Consider the following 15,989-nt stretch of genomic DNA (forward strand, 5'->3'; position numbering starts at 1 on the left):
GTCAGTTCAGAACTCAGCCAGATGGAACCTGTCGTGTCTAATTGATATGCCACTGGACACCGTCATGTTAAATTGCTGCCGCTAACAACATCAAGAAGTTCGAAGGTCCCTATAAGGCGGGCTGGAGGGGCGGCGGATGGGACCAACAAACCCTGAACTTTCACCCGAAGGTCGGGTATTAGCTTTCTGTCTGTATGTGATGTTGTTTTTCTACACCTTGCCATGTGCCTGTTGTGCCTAAACCTAACCATTTCTGTCCCTTGTTGCCTTAAACATAACCATGTGAGGCGTAATCCCATGTGTGTTTGTTGAGATCATAATTACGGCATCCTGTTACATCAACAGCAGACGCAGACCGAGCATAATATGGAGACGCAGAAGTCCACTGCAGAGGCAATATATGATAACTTGGAATGCTGTGTTGTAACGTCACACAGTCATGTAACGTCAGGTTGTCAGGTGACATCACGTCACTGCAAACCATCAGGTTATGTTAAGTAGACAACGTAATGACGCCCAACCATGATTCTTTTTCTGAACCTAACCTAACTGCTCAGAGCTATAAATAAGGAAATTCTTCTGTAGGTCATATTACAGGTTAAGAAAAAACAACATATGTGGTCATATAAGTTAGAGAACTTGTTGCATGTCGTGTAGCGTATTTGTGCTGTGTCTCACACAGTAGTCCCATATAGGCTGTGACAATAAATCTTTTGTAAAATCCTGAAAAAAAAACATCTATTGCATATGATGGATCTGGAAAACTCTTGGGGAAACTTACATTAAAGGCAAAATAGGACATGTGTGACTGCCATCAGCCTTAGAACTGATTCATATAAAGGTTTGACTGGTCTACTCAAGACTCAAGAAAAAATTTGTGGATGGATTGTGGTCATGTTTAAAACAAGACCAGGAGTCTTCAATCATGATAGCAGCTCTGTAAGGCTATACAGGACAAGCGATGCCTTGAGCTCAATTGTAATGCCTGCATACTAGCATCCTCACAATGACAGTGCAGATATGCTGATGTTATGCAGGTTTAATGTTTACCCTGTTCATCACCTTAATTTAGCATGTTAGTATGCTAACATTTGCTAATTAGCACTAAACACAAAGTTAAGTTGAGGCTGATGGGAATGCCATTACTTCTGTAAAACATTGACAGTGAAACAAATGACCACATGTTTGTGTAAGGACTGACTCGACATTCACTACAGGTAACTATCACCAGCTCTGTCTTTTTTTTTAGTTTTATGCCCCATAACTTTACTGTGGTGTTTCACTCTCATCTATCATCAATGTGGTTTTTAGATGCTGCAAGCAGCTGTTTTTAGAAACAATTATCTAAAATCATACTTTGTATTACCAGTGCAGTACCACACATCAGACAGGCAGGGTTAGCAAGCAGCTAGTGGAGCATTTAGCAGCTAAAAAGGCAGATATTTCCCTAAGGAGTTGGCAGAGAGCAAAACAGAGTTAAAAGTGAGAGAATATTTGACATATATTCATCAGGTGGCCAGAAACTCAACTCCAACTGAATGCTAATGTTGCTCTATATCAGCCGGATGTGTAACTAAGCCACTGTTTGATTACACGTTCACCTTTGAACACACAACCAATATTGTTGTTTTTCTAATGAGGCCAAATACTCCATAAGACAGCTGTTTGTATTTAGCGCGTACATTTGTGGGTTTTCATTATCCCTCACACTGTATGGCATTTTTTGCAGTGTCTCAAAGTCCCATGTAAGCTGTGAAAATGCTAATGAAATGCTAAATAATTCTTGAAAAGATGGCATTTAAAAAATTCAGCTGTCATATGCGCCTTGTGACCCCACACAGGTACAGGCATACAGATGCACTCACACACACACACGCAGCATGCTGTGCCCACTGCGGAGATGTAAAACTCTACATCTTGCTAATCTAGTGTTCCTGCTATTCAGTTGCCTGTTTTGCTGTCATGGCACTGGGTGAATACTGCCTGTGATATGCTACAACTGAATCAATTCAGCAGAGCCTCAAGGGTTCAACTTGACAGGCTTCGGCTTCAGTGGCCTCAAGACAAACCATAAGTCTGCTGTCAGTGTGTGACAACCTGGAGAGCTGACATAGTGACTTAAAATGTAAAGTCATTGTATCAAGTACTGGCCTTATCCTCAGGTAGTTTTACAGACTATTTGTGGTTTTCTCTGCTTGTTGAAGCAAAATTTTGCATGTCAGCTACAAAACAAAGGCCTTATGCAACGCAAAGTTCAAAATTAAAGCCTGGAGTACTAAGATTCACTTTTCTTCACAGCTACCATCAAAACCAACACTAAAATAGGCTTGTTAGTTCACAAATCCTATCAAAATTTAATTATGAGGTTAAAAAAGGACAAATTAGCCTCTACTGTATGCTTGGACAAAATTTGTATTACAAAAAACAAGAAAATACAAAATCAAAGTCAAGTGCATGCTCAAACTGTTTTTGACCCCCTGCGTCTAATTGGAAAAGGCGATTCTTGGACCGTGTCAAAAAATGCCTCCACAGCCAAAACAACACTTTCTACTCAGTTTGGAAATATCTAATCACCATGTAAATCTGTCACACCCACACTCAGACATTATGCATCTTCAGCCAGAGTAACACCGCTAAATCATTTCACCTGTTTACTCGCTCATCATCTCCCTTGTCACTAACTAACCTTCAATCAATGCGACCAGGGGTCCAAAAGATCCTAATGCAATTCCATGCAGGGTCTCCTCATAAATTTTAGCAACCCTCATCTTTTAATTACAGTTGACAAGTGTGAGATATTTGCATATCGTAACCTTGTAGTCTCGCTCCATCTAGGGCAGGCCTTGTTTTCTTTCTAAACTGCCTCCAGTTAAGTTAAAAGTTAAAATATGAGCCGCCGTCTTGTAGTACCTCAATCATCCCTGTCGTCCCTCCACAGTCAAATCAGGCACTTTGGCCATTAATTCTTCATAATAGACTCAGCTGTGAGATATTTTCATAGTTATTAGGCGCCGGTGAGCACTAATGACAGCAGAGGAAACAGACTCAAGTAGACCCAGTCATTTCATGAGAATGATTAGGCCAAAGGCAGTTAGCCTGGCAGGTAAAAGAAGCCATGAGAAATCCTTGCGAGCAGATGCAGAGATCACTTCACATATTGTTCTTTCGTTGGTGCAGTAATTGCCTTGTAAATGAGTTATGGAAATGAAGACGGCACCTCCACCTCTCATTCTAGCCAGTGTGTACGTCTTTGTTTGTGTACACATCCACATTGACTGGATCAAGGTCTCAGCTGCTGTTAGAACCACTGACATTCTCGCTCACATTTCTGGTTACCTGCTTAGGCGAGCACGGGCCGTGAATCCCACTGCTAAAACAAGTTTGAACAGGCGCTTGAAAACTGTAATCAATTCCTGTGTCATCACAACTAGGACAGCAGCCTTTTGTGCAGACAAAACCCAACCAAAGAGGTATAACTCACTTGATTAACTCGAGGCGCAAAATGTTAAACTGACTTTTATAAAGGCAATACCTCCTTCAACTCCAAATCCCATGATCCCTATGAGCGCGGCGGAGGCAATGAGTCCAGACGTATCCACAGGGTTTGTGTTCCCACTGCAGTCATTTTGGGAATTAAGTGGCTTGGTTTATTGTATGGCTTCATGACCTCACTCAATCAACTCCTCTTTCTCCCTCTCTCTGCTGTTTCCCAACCTCTGTCCTGTGTCTGATAGTGAAGGTCTCTCTATAGACACACACATACACACGGACCAGAATACACACATATACACACACATGGAAATCTCAGAGGCTATAGAAAGTAAACAGGATTAACAGGCTATCCCTCGCTCCACTGTAAACGGCCTGTAATGGCAGCACTGCTTCTCAATCCCTCCATCTCTTTCTCTCCCCCTCCCTCCCTCCCTTTTCTATTAAACATGGAGGTTAATCCTCAGCCCCCCCCCCCCCTATCCCCATCCCCGTGGCGTGGCCCAGGATAAGCTTTCAGAGCTGGGCTGCTGATATTCAGCTCTGCTCCAACAGCTACACAGCCTGAACACAGCACATGAGTGTGTGTGTGTGTGTGTGTGTGTGTGTGTGTGTGTGTGTGTGTGTGTGTGTATGTGCGTGTGTGTGTTCGAGTGTCTACGTGAACATTTTTCTGCGTGCACACATGCATGCTTGTGTGTATGTGAGGATGTATAAAAGTGCAAACATCCATACCTAGTTGTCTGTGTTTGCATGTCTGGATGTGACTGGGTTTTTATGTGTTGCCAAATTCAATCTGTCTCTCCCTCCTCTTTTATAGAATCCAATCTCTGCTGGAATAAAAAGCTAACTCTGGAGGACCCTAAAGCAACAAAGTGCACTCAGCACTGGCCCCAGCAGCTCCCAAATGAGAGCCATGGACACAAACACAGTGACCCATACCTTCGGGTCCTGAGTACTTGGTCTAATGGTGGAACCGCGGGGACTGAGTGATGAATCACTAATGACTAACACACTTCACAGATATCACAAATGTCAAAAAAGTCAATGTGTTTTCCCTTCTAGCCCTCTTTCACTAAACACGGCCGACCCGCTCGCAGTGGAAAAAGCACGAGTCAATATTGCTCAGTTGGAAAAGGAGTCACAGGAACCAGAAATAGCGGCTGGAATGATCCATTCGGCTTATAGGTCGCAGCCATCGTGTTTTTCCATATAATGGGAATTAATGTTTCCCTGAGTTCTGTAATAGGTTCCAGACCCCTGTGAAGTAATTCAGGCGTTGAGGGACAAAATAATGAATAACTGCAGTTACTCACCTGAAGGCCAACACCTTATTTTGACCCTCTTTACACTTAATAAAAAAAAACTGAAAAGAGGGGGAATATCTAGGGGATATAAAACAAGAACTCCTACAACATGGCATAGAGATCTTGAGATTGGGGGTTTATTTTATCTATGAAGTATAAAACTTATATTCAGAGCCTTTAGCAGAGCATCTAAAGTTTGAATGTGCAATCGGTGTCACGCTCTCAGCTGTGCCGCTGGTGACATAAGCAAGGTGCAACATGCTTATCCTAATTTGGATGGATTAAATGACTTGATCCAAGTGAAAGTTCAAGGCAGCTGTCACCTGGATCCCTCCATCCAGTATTATCTCTTTTTGGAATCTTTACTTCCAGTAAATCTCCAAACTGCGTGACTTATTTGACATTATTCAAGTGTCTTCTGTTTCAAGGACTTGCAATGCTAGCATACTTTAAAAGGAATACTATGCAGGAGTGACGATAAAGGAGTGTTGGTGCATTTATCTGGAGAGAATCTGCCATCTGCCTGTATGTGATTTTTTTGCTATGTCAGGGACATTCCTGCAGTGCACAGGTGAGGTCAGAACTTCAGAAAGAGGTAGCAACAGGGTGTCAGACCTTAAACAGTGCATTCAAGTGGAGGCTATGAAAATTGCAGACACAGTGTCGAAAAAACACAAACATAGTGAAGCAAAAAAAAAGGTGGACAAAGCTGGGGGTTGGCTTCACTTTCTCTGGCAACACTTTACAAACAGTAACCTTTAATTCCTGCACAACAAACCTTTAAATTATTCTTCTTTATCACATTTTCGAAAGAGTATAACTTTTAAGCCCAATGTGTTGTGAGTCCTTATGAAACATAAAAGTATTGACTATTTTCTTTTAACCCAGTACCTGTACATGAAAGATGTACATGTGTTTTGCACAGTGACTACTCAAGTTTTATCAAAGACAGAATGTTAAAAAAAAAAAAAAAAAAAAGCATATGGAGAAGGTCCGGCCCTATTATCACAAAAAGACAGAGTTGTGAATTGGAGGAGCTGCTGTTTTTCTGGCACCTTTGATTCTGGAAGTGAATGTCCCATTCATTTTCTCTGGACAATGTTGAATCACTTATAGTTGGGGCACTTCCATGGCTTGGATGAGTGTGAAACTCTTCCGCATAGAGAAACAAGCTAAACATGTCTGGTTCTTTTACAAAGCTGTACAAGCCAATGCACATAAAAACCTTACTTCACCTAAAGTACATTTTGGTGCAAAATAAGCAATTTCTAAGCAAAAAAAATCTGTCATGTGCACCTTTGACAGTAAGCAGAATTTAGAAGTCATAAAGTTACCTGCAGCTTAAAAGAACTCACTTCTTAAATCTGGCTAAATTTGGCAACTATGAATGCCAACTGCAAGGAAAAAGTGTTTTAAATTTGCTCCAAGATCTGATTACTGACCACTTCTCCATTGCAATGGCATCCATAGCTCATGGGTATTTAGAGCCATTCACCAAACCCAAATAATGGAAAGAAAAAAATGAAGTAATTTAAACTCATAACACCCAAGGACCATTATATTTTCTGGGTGACTCTGAAACAGCAGCTCCTCTCACATCACAGCTAACACTAATGGCCGAAGCACATGGGACACAGATGTGGTTCGACACATCTGCCGAAGCTGTTACAATTAACTAAGGCTGATACACCAGACATGTCCACAGTCCCATCCAGGGGCCAATTGTGGCCCTGGGACAGATTTTAAACAGCCCACGGCTTGTCTTTCCAAATACACTCTATGTGGCCCACCACACAATACTGATTAATCAAGCAAGACTGCGCAGCATTATTTCCATTCTTTTCCGCTTATGGCAGGACTATCATACAGTTTCACACATGCACCAAGTAGGAACTATGCCGGTGGAATGACTGTATTTTCGTAAAGAGACAATAAACAAGCAAACAAAGAAAGAAGCATAACAGTGCCAACAGCAAGAGGCTCCGCTTCCAGAAGTTGAAAACACTGACAATCATTAATAAACAGTAATAAGTTAATATGATAACATAACAAAATCACTGTAATAAAACGCTATTTATAAAATCATTATAATGAAATCATCCTTGTTGCAAATCAAGATACTCATGTCACCATAAAATCAGACAGAATATGCCATCTTGAAAAGGTGTGTGCACACAGTGAGGCTGGCAGTAACCACACAATATAAAAATGGAGTCTGTCTAGCAGGTAAAAAAAAACTCTTCTGCTCTTACATCTGCATTCCCCATGTATTTCCATCATAATACCTGTGTTCAGTTTAGACTCCGGTCCATTTTCATATTTGACACAGAGTGTATATACAGTATATATATATATATATATATATAAGGACAAAGACATTCTTAACAGTAATGTAGCAGCACCAGTAAGTGCTATATATCTCACACTCAAAAGGTTACACTGGGATAGATGTCCACATAAGCCCACAGCTCTTTATCTCAGCGATGCTGGTTGTTAATGCATTATTACTTAGTGCGTCTGTCTCTCTTTTTCTTTTCCTCCCTCTCCAAGTTCTCTCTGCCAGCTGAGACCCAGACTGCCTTTTCTGTTTGGTTGAACATGTCCCTCACAAAATCCTCCATTCCTCACAATCACTCTCCATTTCTGTGACACCTGGAGCTACCCTGCAGTGCTTACTGAGGATCTGCTTTGCTGGCTCCATTTTCTAACTAAACCACTTACAGAGAAGAAAAATCACACAAAACCCTCCCATAGATTCAAGTATGTGACAACAAATGTAGCTAAACGCCATATCCTGACACTCCCTCATTATTTAATGTAATCACTATCCTAGTGGGCATTAGGTGTTAACAAGCATGGAGACAAATTAACAGCTTAAGCTAAGGGGAACATTTTGTGACCCCAGCAGTCAAGGAGCTGTAAGGCCAGAACAGCTGAAAGTGTTAACAAGGTGAGAAAGAGGATGAAGGAAAGAGGAGGGGAGGGAAAAAGGATGACACGTGAATGGAAATTAAGGCTAAGAAGTAACAAGAAAGTGGGTATAAATAATAGACAGGAAGGTGTGATATAATGGGGTGATGTGGGATGATATGCAATTAATGAATCGGGGTCTGCTGGACGAAGGTGGCTGAGAGGAGGGTGAACCAAGAACTGTCGGGTTTTTGGACGTCCATTAGAGCACAAACAGGAGAATGGGTCAATGGACTGCTAAAAAGCCTTCTTTAATCATGTCAAACACACACTGCGAGACACGTGAACTATTTATAGAAGCGCAGGTTTATGCACTGCAGGCACAATCGCACACAGACAAAATAAAACCTCTTTCTTCTACTTGACGCCTCCTCCTCTCTCTCTCTCTCTATCCCATCACATGGAGGTAGCTTGCTGAACAATCTGACCTTTATTAAGTTTGAGCCACAAAAAAGTTGCACAATGTAAAGACTGTCAATCAACATACAATTAGGCGAGTAAACGCACTGATCAAAACAGCTTCTTATACCATGACAATATTAAACAGTGTTCAGTCTACACCCATCTTCTTCTTATCAGCAGTGCATGGAAAGATGCTTGCTTTCAAGTAAGAACACTATATAAATCAGTTAATGGCAGTTTTAACAGGGTGCAGTATTTTACTGTAAAATCCAACTGACAGGGACACCATCTAAATTCTTACTCATCTAAGTAATCAGCTCACTGACCTGGCCCCTGGTGCCTCCTAAGTCCCCCAAGTCCCACAGAGTACATCAGGATAGGTGACTCACCGGGTCTTTAGCTTGCTGCGCTAACACTGCGTAGGTGGATATCCTGCTGCACAGGCATTTGGTGTGGACAGTGGTTGATGCGAGCGTTTGGCAGCCTTCTGTGCCCCAGTTTTCTGCGCCAGCTTCCCTGGAGGTGGGGAGAAGAGGGGTGTGGAGATGGGTGGCACAGGGGACATAAACAGTGAGTGTGAGACAAATAAACACAAAGAAATGTCACATGATTAAAGAAATCTGTGCAAACCCAAAGAAGGGGCGAAAGAGGGACAGAAAGTTTCAGAGGGTAGATCATCAAGTTCACCAAGTTCAGGCTATAGGTTTAATATGCAGCCATTGCCACTCTCGCACACTAACAGGCTCTTTTACCCCGCTGGCATTAGAAGCCAATGTCACCCCACTTGTTCTTAAATCCTCTCCGTGTTTAGCAGCCTAAACACTCTCTTTGTCATCTTTGTTCCGTCTTTTCTTCCTACTATTCTATCTCCCTTTTCTTGGAAGAACACCTTAAGAGACTTGAGGCCTTGAGGACAAATGAAAAGGGTTGCATCAGCTAACAGTTAACAAAGACCAGTGCGGCTTAAATGGTGGATGGGGATTATTCAGCACTAAATGGTCAATTGCTTCGACACGCAACACGCTTCTCTGAAGAAGAGTGCCCAGAATCTCATACAATAAAATCTTGTACACTTCATTGCCTGACATCTTTCACCTCTTCCTTTTATCCCCCCCAACTGCTCCTTTCCACTTTCCTCTAAATGCCCTCAAAGGTTGAGAGGTCGATCAGTAAGATTCCAACTGAACTAATTAACCCAGCAGCTCACACTACACCTTAACCTCATGTCTAACCCTGATATACTTCTATTCTAGCTCCCAGAGAAAGATGGAAATATTGTGAGAGACATCAGAGCAGCAACAGATCAAGTGCCCTGATTGGGTCAAGGATGCAAGTTTCATGGCTGATGGGCAAAGAGGCAGAAAAGATAAGATGAATGAATGGGGTTTCAATATTTCTTTCTCACTGGTTTGAAGTGAGTGGAGCTCAGTTAGGGAAAGGGGATGCACCATACAGGTGAGCACCAATCAGGATTTAGTAACATCTGAGTGAGAATCTGATGACTGTGGGTCGCTTGGCCACTGATTAAGTCAGAGTGAAGTCTTAATGAAAAACACCCTAAGATGGTTTTAACTTTAATTGTTGAAAATTCAATGATAAAGTGAAAATACTGTAGCCATGCTTCTAGAAGATTTAAGAGATTTATTCAACACATTCTGATCCAACTTGTAACATGGTGCTGCTCTGTCAGTGACCTTCAGAGTCTAGTTATTACTTTTTAGGTATCCTTCTGCATCTGCTGTTTACGCTCCAGGATGCCGTTGCAGTGACGTCAACAAATGCACATGGTGGGAGGACGCAGCATGCCCTTACGTTTACATAACATTAGCACATGGCAACCAATGCGGTCCATCACAATCGTGTGTGTATTAGAGGAGGCACATGCTAGGCTTCATACTTCCTGCCAATAACCGGCTGTCAACAATAAAGAATCATATCTATGTTGGGATTGGACATTTTGAAAGACAAGCTAAGAAACAAAGTATATAGTTTTGTTTCAGACAGATTATGTTTGTTCATTGTCTTCTTTCCTTTATAAATATTCGTACAGCAGAAAAGATAAAATTACTATCCTATTGCAGACAGTACAGTGTGCACTGTTCTTTCTCCACTAATGCTTCAGAGGGGAACTTAATTACCTCCTCTCAAGCTAATAGCAAGGAGAACCCTCAACAGCAGATGGAGAGAAGATGTAATAAAGTCTTGCCTATATGAGGGTTTTACAGTATTAGGATTTGCATAATATTTACGATCTTCAATTCACACAATACACTGAAAATATATGGGCTTTGTGTGGCATTACTCTATATCTGAGCACAGTATACTTCTTGAGGGAAGGCTTTGGTGACAGTTTTGCTTTATGAGAAATGATAAGCTGGTTTGTTGCTTTTTGTATTTATAGCATCACAAAGCACATCTTGGATGTTAGCCTGCCTTTGGAGAAATAATAGATAGCTAAACATCTTATGAAAAGATTCCAAGACACTTTTCTACTGTGTTTAACTTTAAAATGATGAAAACTCCTCAAGTGTCCCAACTTTAGGGTTGTTCACTTCCCTAAGTGGAATATGGGGAGACTGAACAAATAAAAATATCAGAATTTCTGTATTTATTATCATTATCATTGCATACAATCTGACAAAATGCCCACACTCAACACATAAAAGGTTATGATTAAGGATCTTATCTTTGCAAACACTGTTCTCACAATTCTCTGATTTCAGTGTCGTAAATGTGAATAGTTTTTTAAGTCCTCTATGACAGTAAACTGAATATGTTGGGGTTGCGGACAAAATATTGGAGGATGCCATCTTGCAACCCTACTGAGCACTTTCTTTTTGGATTCCACAGTGAAAAATCAAATGAGTAATAATGCTATCTAACTTTTGCAACTTATGTGCATTTTAAGGGTTAGATGCAAAACTAAGAGTCTTATTTTGATGTTACTGTAAATCATTTAATATGTAGATATAAAACAGATCAACATATTTGTTGGGTTTTTTTCTGCATCCTGACTAAAACAGAAAAAAATGCAGCCATATTATGCTTTCTTCTGCTGTCTATCAAATAAAGCAAACATGTTGTTAAAAAGTACATTCACCTATCAAATACACAGTATATTACATCATGCAAGAGCAAATACACTTGTTCTATGACAAGCCACTCAAACATGATTAGTGTGACAATAAATGAAGAGACTGTATCAATGTAAATTCTCAAAGGTATATCTGAATATGAAGGAATGCACATTCACACACGCACGCACGCAGAGTGACACTCAATTCATAATGTCAGTAATGAGATGTGAGTACAATTCCCTGATGATCATCATCTGCACAGTGACACTTCAAAGACTGAAGATCGGAAAATGAGTCACAGCAGTGAAGCCTAGAGACAGCTTGACAGGTAGCAACATGGTGCACGGCTTTTTGTGTTTCTGTATGTCTCTCAGTGAGAGAGAGAGAGAGAGAGAGAGAGAGAGAGAGAGAGAGAGAAAGAGAGACAGACAAGGAAAGAGTGACAGAGAATATGTGCACTTGTTACCTTTTATGAGGAAATCCTTCAAAGTGTTTACATTTTATGAGGTACTTTGCAGGTTACATTTACATTTCTTTTTTAAAAAAAATACCTACATGTGGAATCCACTGAGCTAACATCGATTCATCTGACGTTACTTGCATCCAGGCACAGAAAACATGTGAGTTTGTGTGTGAACTCCCATGAGATATTGAGAAAAGTATTTACAAATGGCTTCGTTCACACCAGGAAATCACAGCCATATGTACTCTAACTGCACATGCATTAATGATTGTGTGTAACGTGGGCATATGTTGCATACTGAATTATGCATGTTGGGTGATGTATGTATCATGGGTGATGCACATGTGAAAGCATCCATGCATTTACCGAAGCAAACCGTCTAACTACATGCAACAAGGACACACACATATCAAGTATTCTGTGCCAGTCAGGCAGCAAAGAGGAAGTTGGGGTAATGAGAGACTGTCTGACAGCTCACAGCAGGGGATCTCTGAAGATAACACCAACACACGCAGAAACACACATTATCTGTGACCTCTTTGTGTTTGCTGCTGAATTTCTAGTTTAATTGACCCCAATCTAGTTTAGCTGAATTTGATTGCTTGTATTGATGTCTGTCAGCAAAGAGCCTGCTTTGACTTTTGTTTCAGTTTTGTTTCACTCACAAACTTGAAGCGAACCCTGATCTTTGTTATTCACTACAGCTACAAATAGCCACTACTGCTGTGGGCCCCGCTGGGCTCATGGACGCAATAATTTATCAGTTGGGCTTTGCTGGCGAGGAAAGATTTAAAGGACATGGCTTTTGTTATACTTTTGTTATAGCACTTGAATGACTGCCGACTCCTCTTATCATGGGAAACAGGTACCAGATGTACAAACAGGTGTACATATCAGTATAGCTGGTTTAAAGGCTATGGATCCCAAATGTATACTGAAAAGATATCAACCTGGCATTATCCAAACAAATGCTGAGGTGGGTAAATATATATTTCGGCATTCAGTTTGCTAGCATTGCGATGATTGATACATCTGTTATTTGGTCTTGACTTTGACGAAGAATCAAGTTTTATTTAATGGATGTCTGAGTTGGCTTCATTGCGATAGGTGGTTATCCCTCAGCGCACATGGGGATTACACAGTTTGCCCTGATCAACCTGAAACATATAGACTCAACATGAGAGTCAACAGACATTTTAGTGGCTCTGTGAGGCTATACTTTGGCACAGCAGTGCTCTGAGCTAAATGCTAATGTCAGCATGCCCACATATTAACAATGAAAATGCTCGTAATTGTTGTAGCTCGGTAACATCACCACTTGGTTTGTGGAGTGCAGTTTTGAAGGCTCGATTTTGCCATTTTGACCATTTCAAAAGGGGTTAATCCTAATATAATTAATGTTCGTACATAATGCATTGATTCTTTCACATTATGTTAATTGCTGGCTGATATACCCATGTTTAAGAGGCTGTACTGGGCTAAGATTTAAAACTAGGTTGATGACACTGGTATGGTATAAAACTAGAAGACCCAAGAAATGTGATGATATAAAATCAAGCTAGCTTCTCAAGAAAGGGGCTAAATGCTCCAAAATTAGAAAAAAAGGTTGGCAAGTAAATGGCATAGCCATTTCACAGGGGTCCCTTGACCTCTGGCCCCAAGATACCTGAATTCCCAATCAGGAAACTCTGGTAAGAATTGCTTTCCCTCGTTAATATGGACTTCAAAACTGTTTTGAAATGTAAAATAATGGCATTGTAAACATGCAATAAAATTAAACATTTAAAATTCCGTAGTTGTTTGAGAGCCCTGTTTTTTTAAGTGTGAAGTGATGGTATTTGAACCAGAGGTAGGAGTTGTGGATGAACAGGGGGTGGGTGTCACTGTAGTGACGCCGTGCAGACAGCCTAACACTCAGGTGGCCCGCACTTAAATATTCATTAAAACAAAATCATTTTGTACCCAACTGTAAACATGCTATAACATGGGGGTCTGTGGGTACTGACTTTGTTTTGGAGCCAGCCTCAAGTGGCCATTCAATTAATCGCAGTTTTTTTGCCCTTTCTGCATTGGCTTAATTTTTCAGCCTTGTAAGCTATTTTATTGAGTTGTTTTTTTTAGCAAAAGCTCTGAGGAAATTTGAGTTCCCTCTGGTAAACAGTTATTCAGTGAAAATTTCCAGGGTTTTATTGTGAAAGGTGAGAACAAAAGTAGCAGATCTGGTATGCTACACCTTTACCAAGGTTGAAAGGTGACCTAAAGTTTGTTGTCTTGTTTTGGACGACAGAGCCTTTGTGTTGTTATTCTAAAATCCTTGGTAGTATAGGCACAATGTGAAGGTTTGAGGCCTTAATTGGTGGAACAAACCTCAGGAAAATTTTCGCTCTGCGTGAAAGCACTCACGGTAAAAACATTTCAACAAAATGTATTGACGTACAAATTAATCACATGAAAGAAAGCCCTGGTTGTAAAAAAGGCTTAGAGAAAATAATTTAACATATTTTTCCTGATCATGAACTAAATATCAAGGTAAGGAATCATGAAAGATATAATTCTTCCTTTGGAAAATTAATGTGTGTGCCTAATTTAATGGAAATCCACCAAATAGCTTTTGAGACATTAAGCCATGCACTGATACACACAGTGCTTTGTGATTCTGTTGAAACCAACAGTCGCTGTGTGAGCCTTAACACATACACTGTACCACTGCAGTAACAGATCACAATGCTTTTCCAATTTGTCCCTAACTGCTTGTAGAATGATGTTGCAGCTGTTAAGAAAAATAGGAAAAATACTTCCTGAACAACAGCTGAAATTGACCTTTTATGTCTACTGAGAATAAATTGGCACCAACTCTTGACTGAAAGGGCAATGCAATGAAAGCCGATTGCACCCTGTTAAGAAACAAAAAAAAAGGTTAAACATGCTTTGAATGCTTAAAACTGTAGGGCTTGACTTAGGGATTTGAGCAGCAGGGAGGTAAAGTCACTGAAAAAGCTACCCCTCCATCTGCCAAGCACACAAAACAGTGACGTGTTGCCAATGTTTCTCATCCAAAGCAACCTGTTATCTTCAACAGGCAAAGATGAAATAACTGTAAGGTAAAAGATAATAATGACATTAGGGGCTTGCTGCACATAGGCAACATTCTGTTCAGCATTTGAACCAGTTTTACATGAGAAAATGTTGTTCTACATAGCTGTCATTGATGTAATAAGGATTAACATTATCAGCTAATTTCAGCTGCTGGCAAACACTGTCAAAACTGATTTATGAGATGACTGTAGCAAAAAATATAGTTTAGAAATAAAACTACACACCCTCTCCCCATTTCTGTTTTTCATTTCTCATTTCTTTGCCATCAAATTGTGTGTCATCAGTGGTCAGAAGCACAGAGGCAAAGATATAAAATAGGAGGGGAAAAAAAGATAAAAATGTGGGAGGGTAAACAGCAATAAATGCAAAGAGATTAAGAAAGCATTGAGGGATCACAAAAAATGACATAGATGAAAACCAAAAGCATGTAAATCACAAAACGCATCCTCATTACACAGAGAATACTTTCAAATTGCTGTAAAGTCTTAAGAAGATAGTAGGAACTAGTTAAATATTCTGTGCATGATATTGTGAAGTCAATGAGCAAACTGCAACAGATACTGTCTAACCTGATGTTTTAATGTGCAAAGACAACTTTGACGAGTCATTCTCTGAAACAGAGTTGGTGACACACATAGCAAACAGAGAGCTAATGAGTCAGAGGACCAGTGAGAAGGAGAGGGCTTTTTGTATTAGAGAGGGACTTCAAGGGTCATGGTGTTAAGTGGCCTCAAGAGGATGTCAGTATCAACGGCGCCCGAAGGCGGCAACAACAACCTTTGTGTTCGATCAAGTATGTGCACATGTATTGTCATGTTTTTGTACACCAACTGTTTTTCCCATTCTTTTCTCCACAAATAATCATGGACAGAAAGTGTATCATTCGTTTTGCTGAGAGGCCGATTGGCTGCAATCTGACGTCCCTCCAGGACTTGTATGTCTCCAGGACCTTGAGGAAAGACTACCGATTACAAGCTTTATGAATCGTTCTCCTCTTGCAGGAGGCTGCAGTCCGCACGCCAAAAGCTCACGCCACAAAAACAGTTTCTTTCCATCTACAGCCAAGGAGGGTCAAAGGAGGAGAAGTCCCGGTTTCAAATTACGCCACACTATTAGGGTACAACCAAGCCCCCAGGAAGTGCGCAAGGCTTTGAAGCAAATTTTACATAGTTGCCAAAAGTGAAG

The 15,989-nt window shown here is 40.6% G+C and overlaps 1 protein-coding gene across 1 annotated transcript in view; it reads right to left on the reverse strand.

Annotated features, from left to right (window-relative positions):
- Positions 1 to 15,989, reverse strand: part of adgrb2 (adhesion G protein-coupled receptor B2) — a 243,880-nt gene that overhangs the window by 54,976 nt on the left and 172,915 nt on the right. The window contains exon 17 of the mRNA XM_042506819.1: positions 8,558 to 8,684. Coding sequence (XP_042362753.1) covers positions 8,558 to 8,684 — 127 coding nt within the window. The remainder of the gene's footprint in view (positions 1 to 8,557; positions 8,685 to 15,989) is intronic.

This window comes from Plectropomus leopardus, chromosome 18 (genome assembly GCF_008729295.1).
Source record: "Plectropomus leopardus isolate mb chromosome 18, YSFRI_Pleo_2.0, whole genome shotgun sequence".
Taxonomy (NCBI): Eukaryota; Metazoa; Chordata; class Actinopteri; order Perciformes; family Serranidae; genus Plectropomus; species Plectropomus leopardus.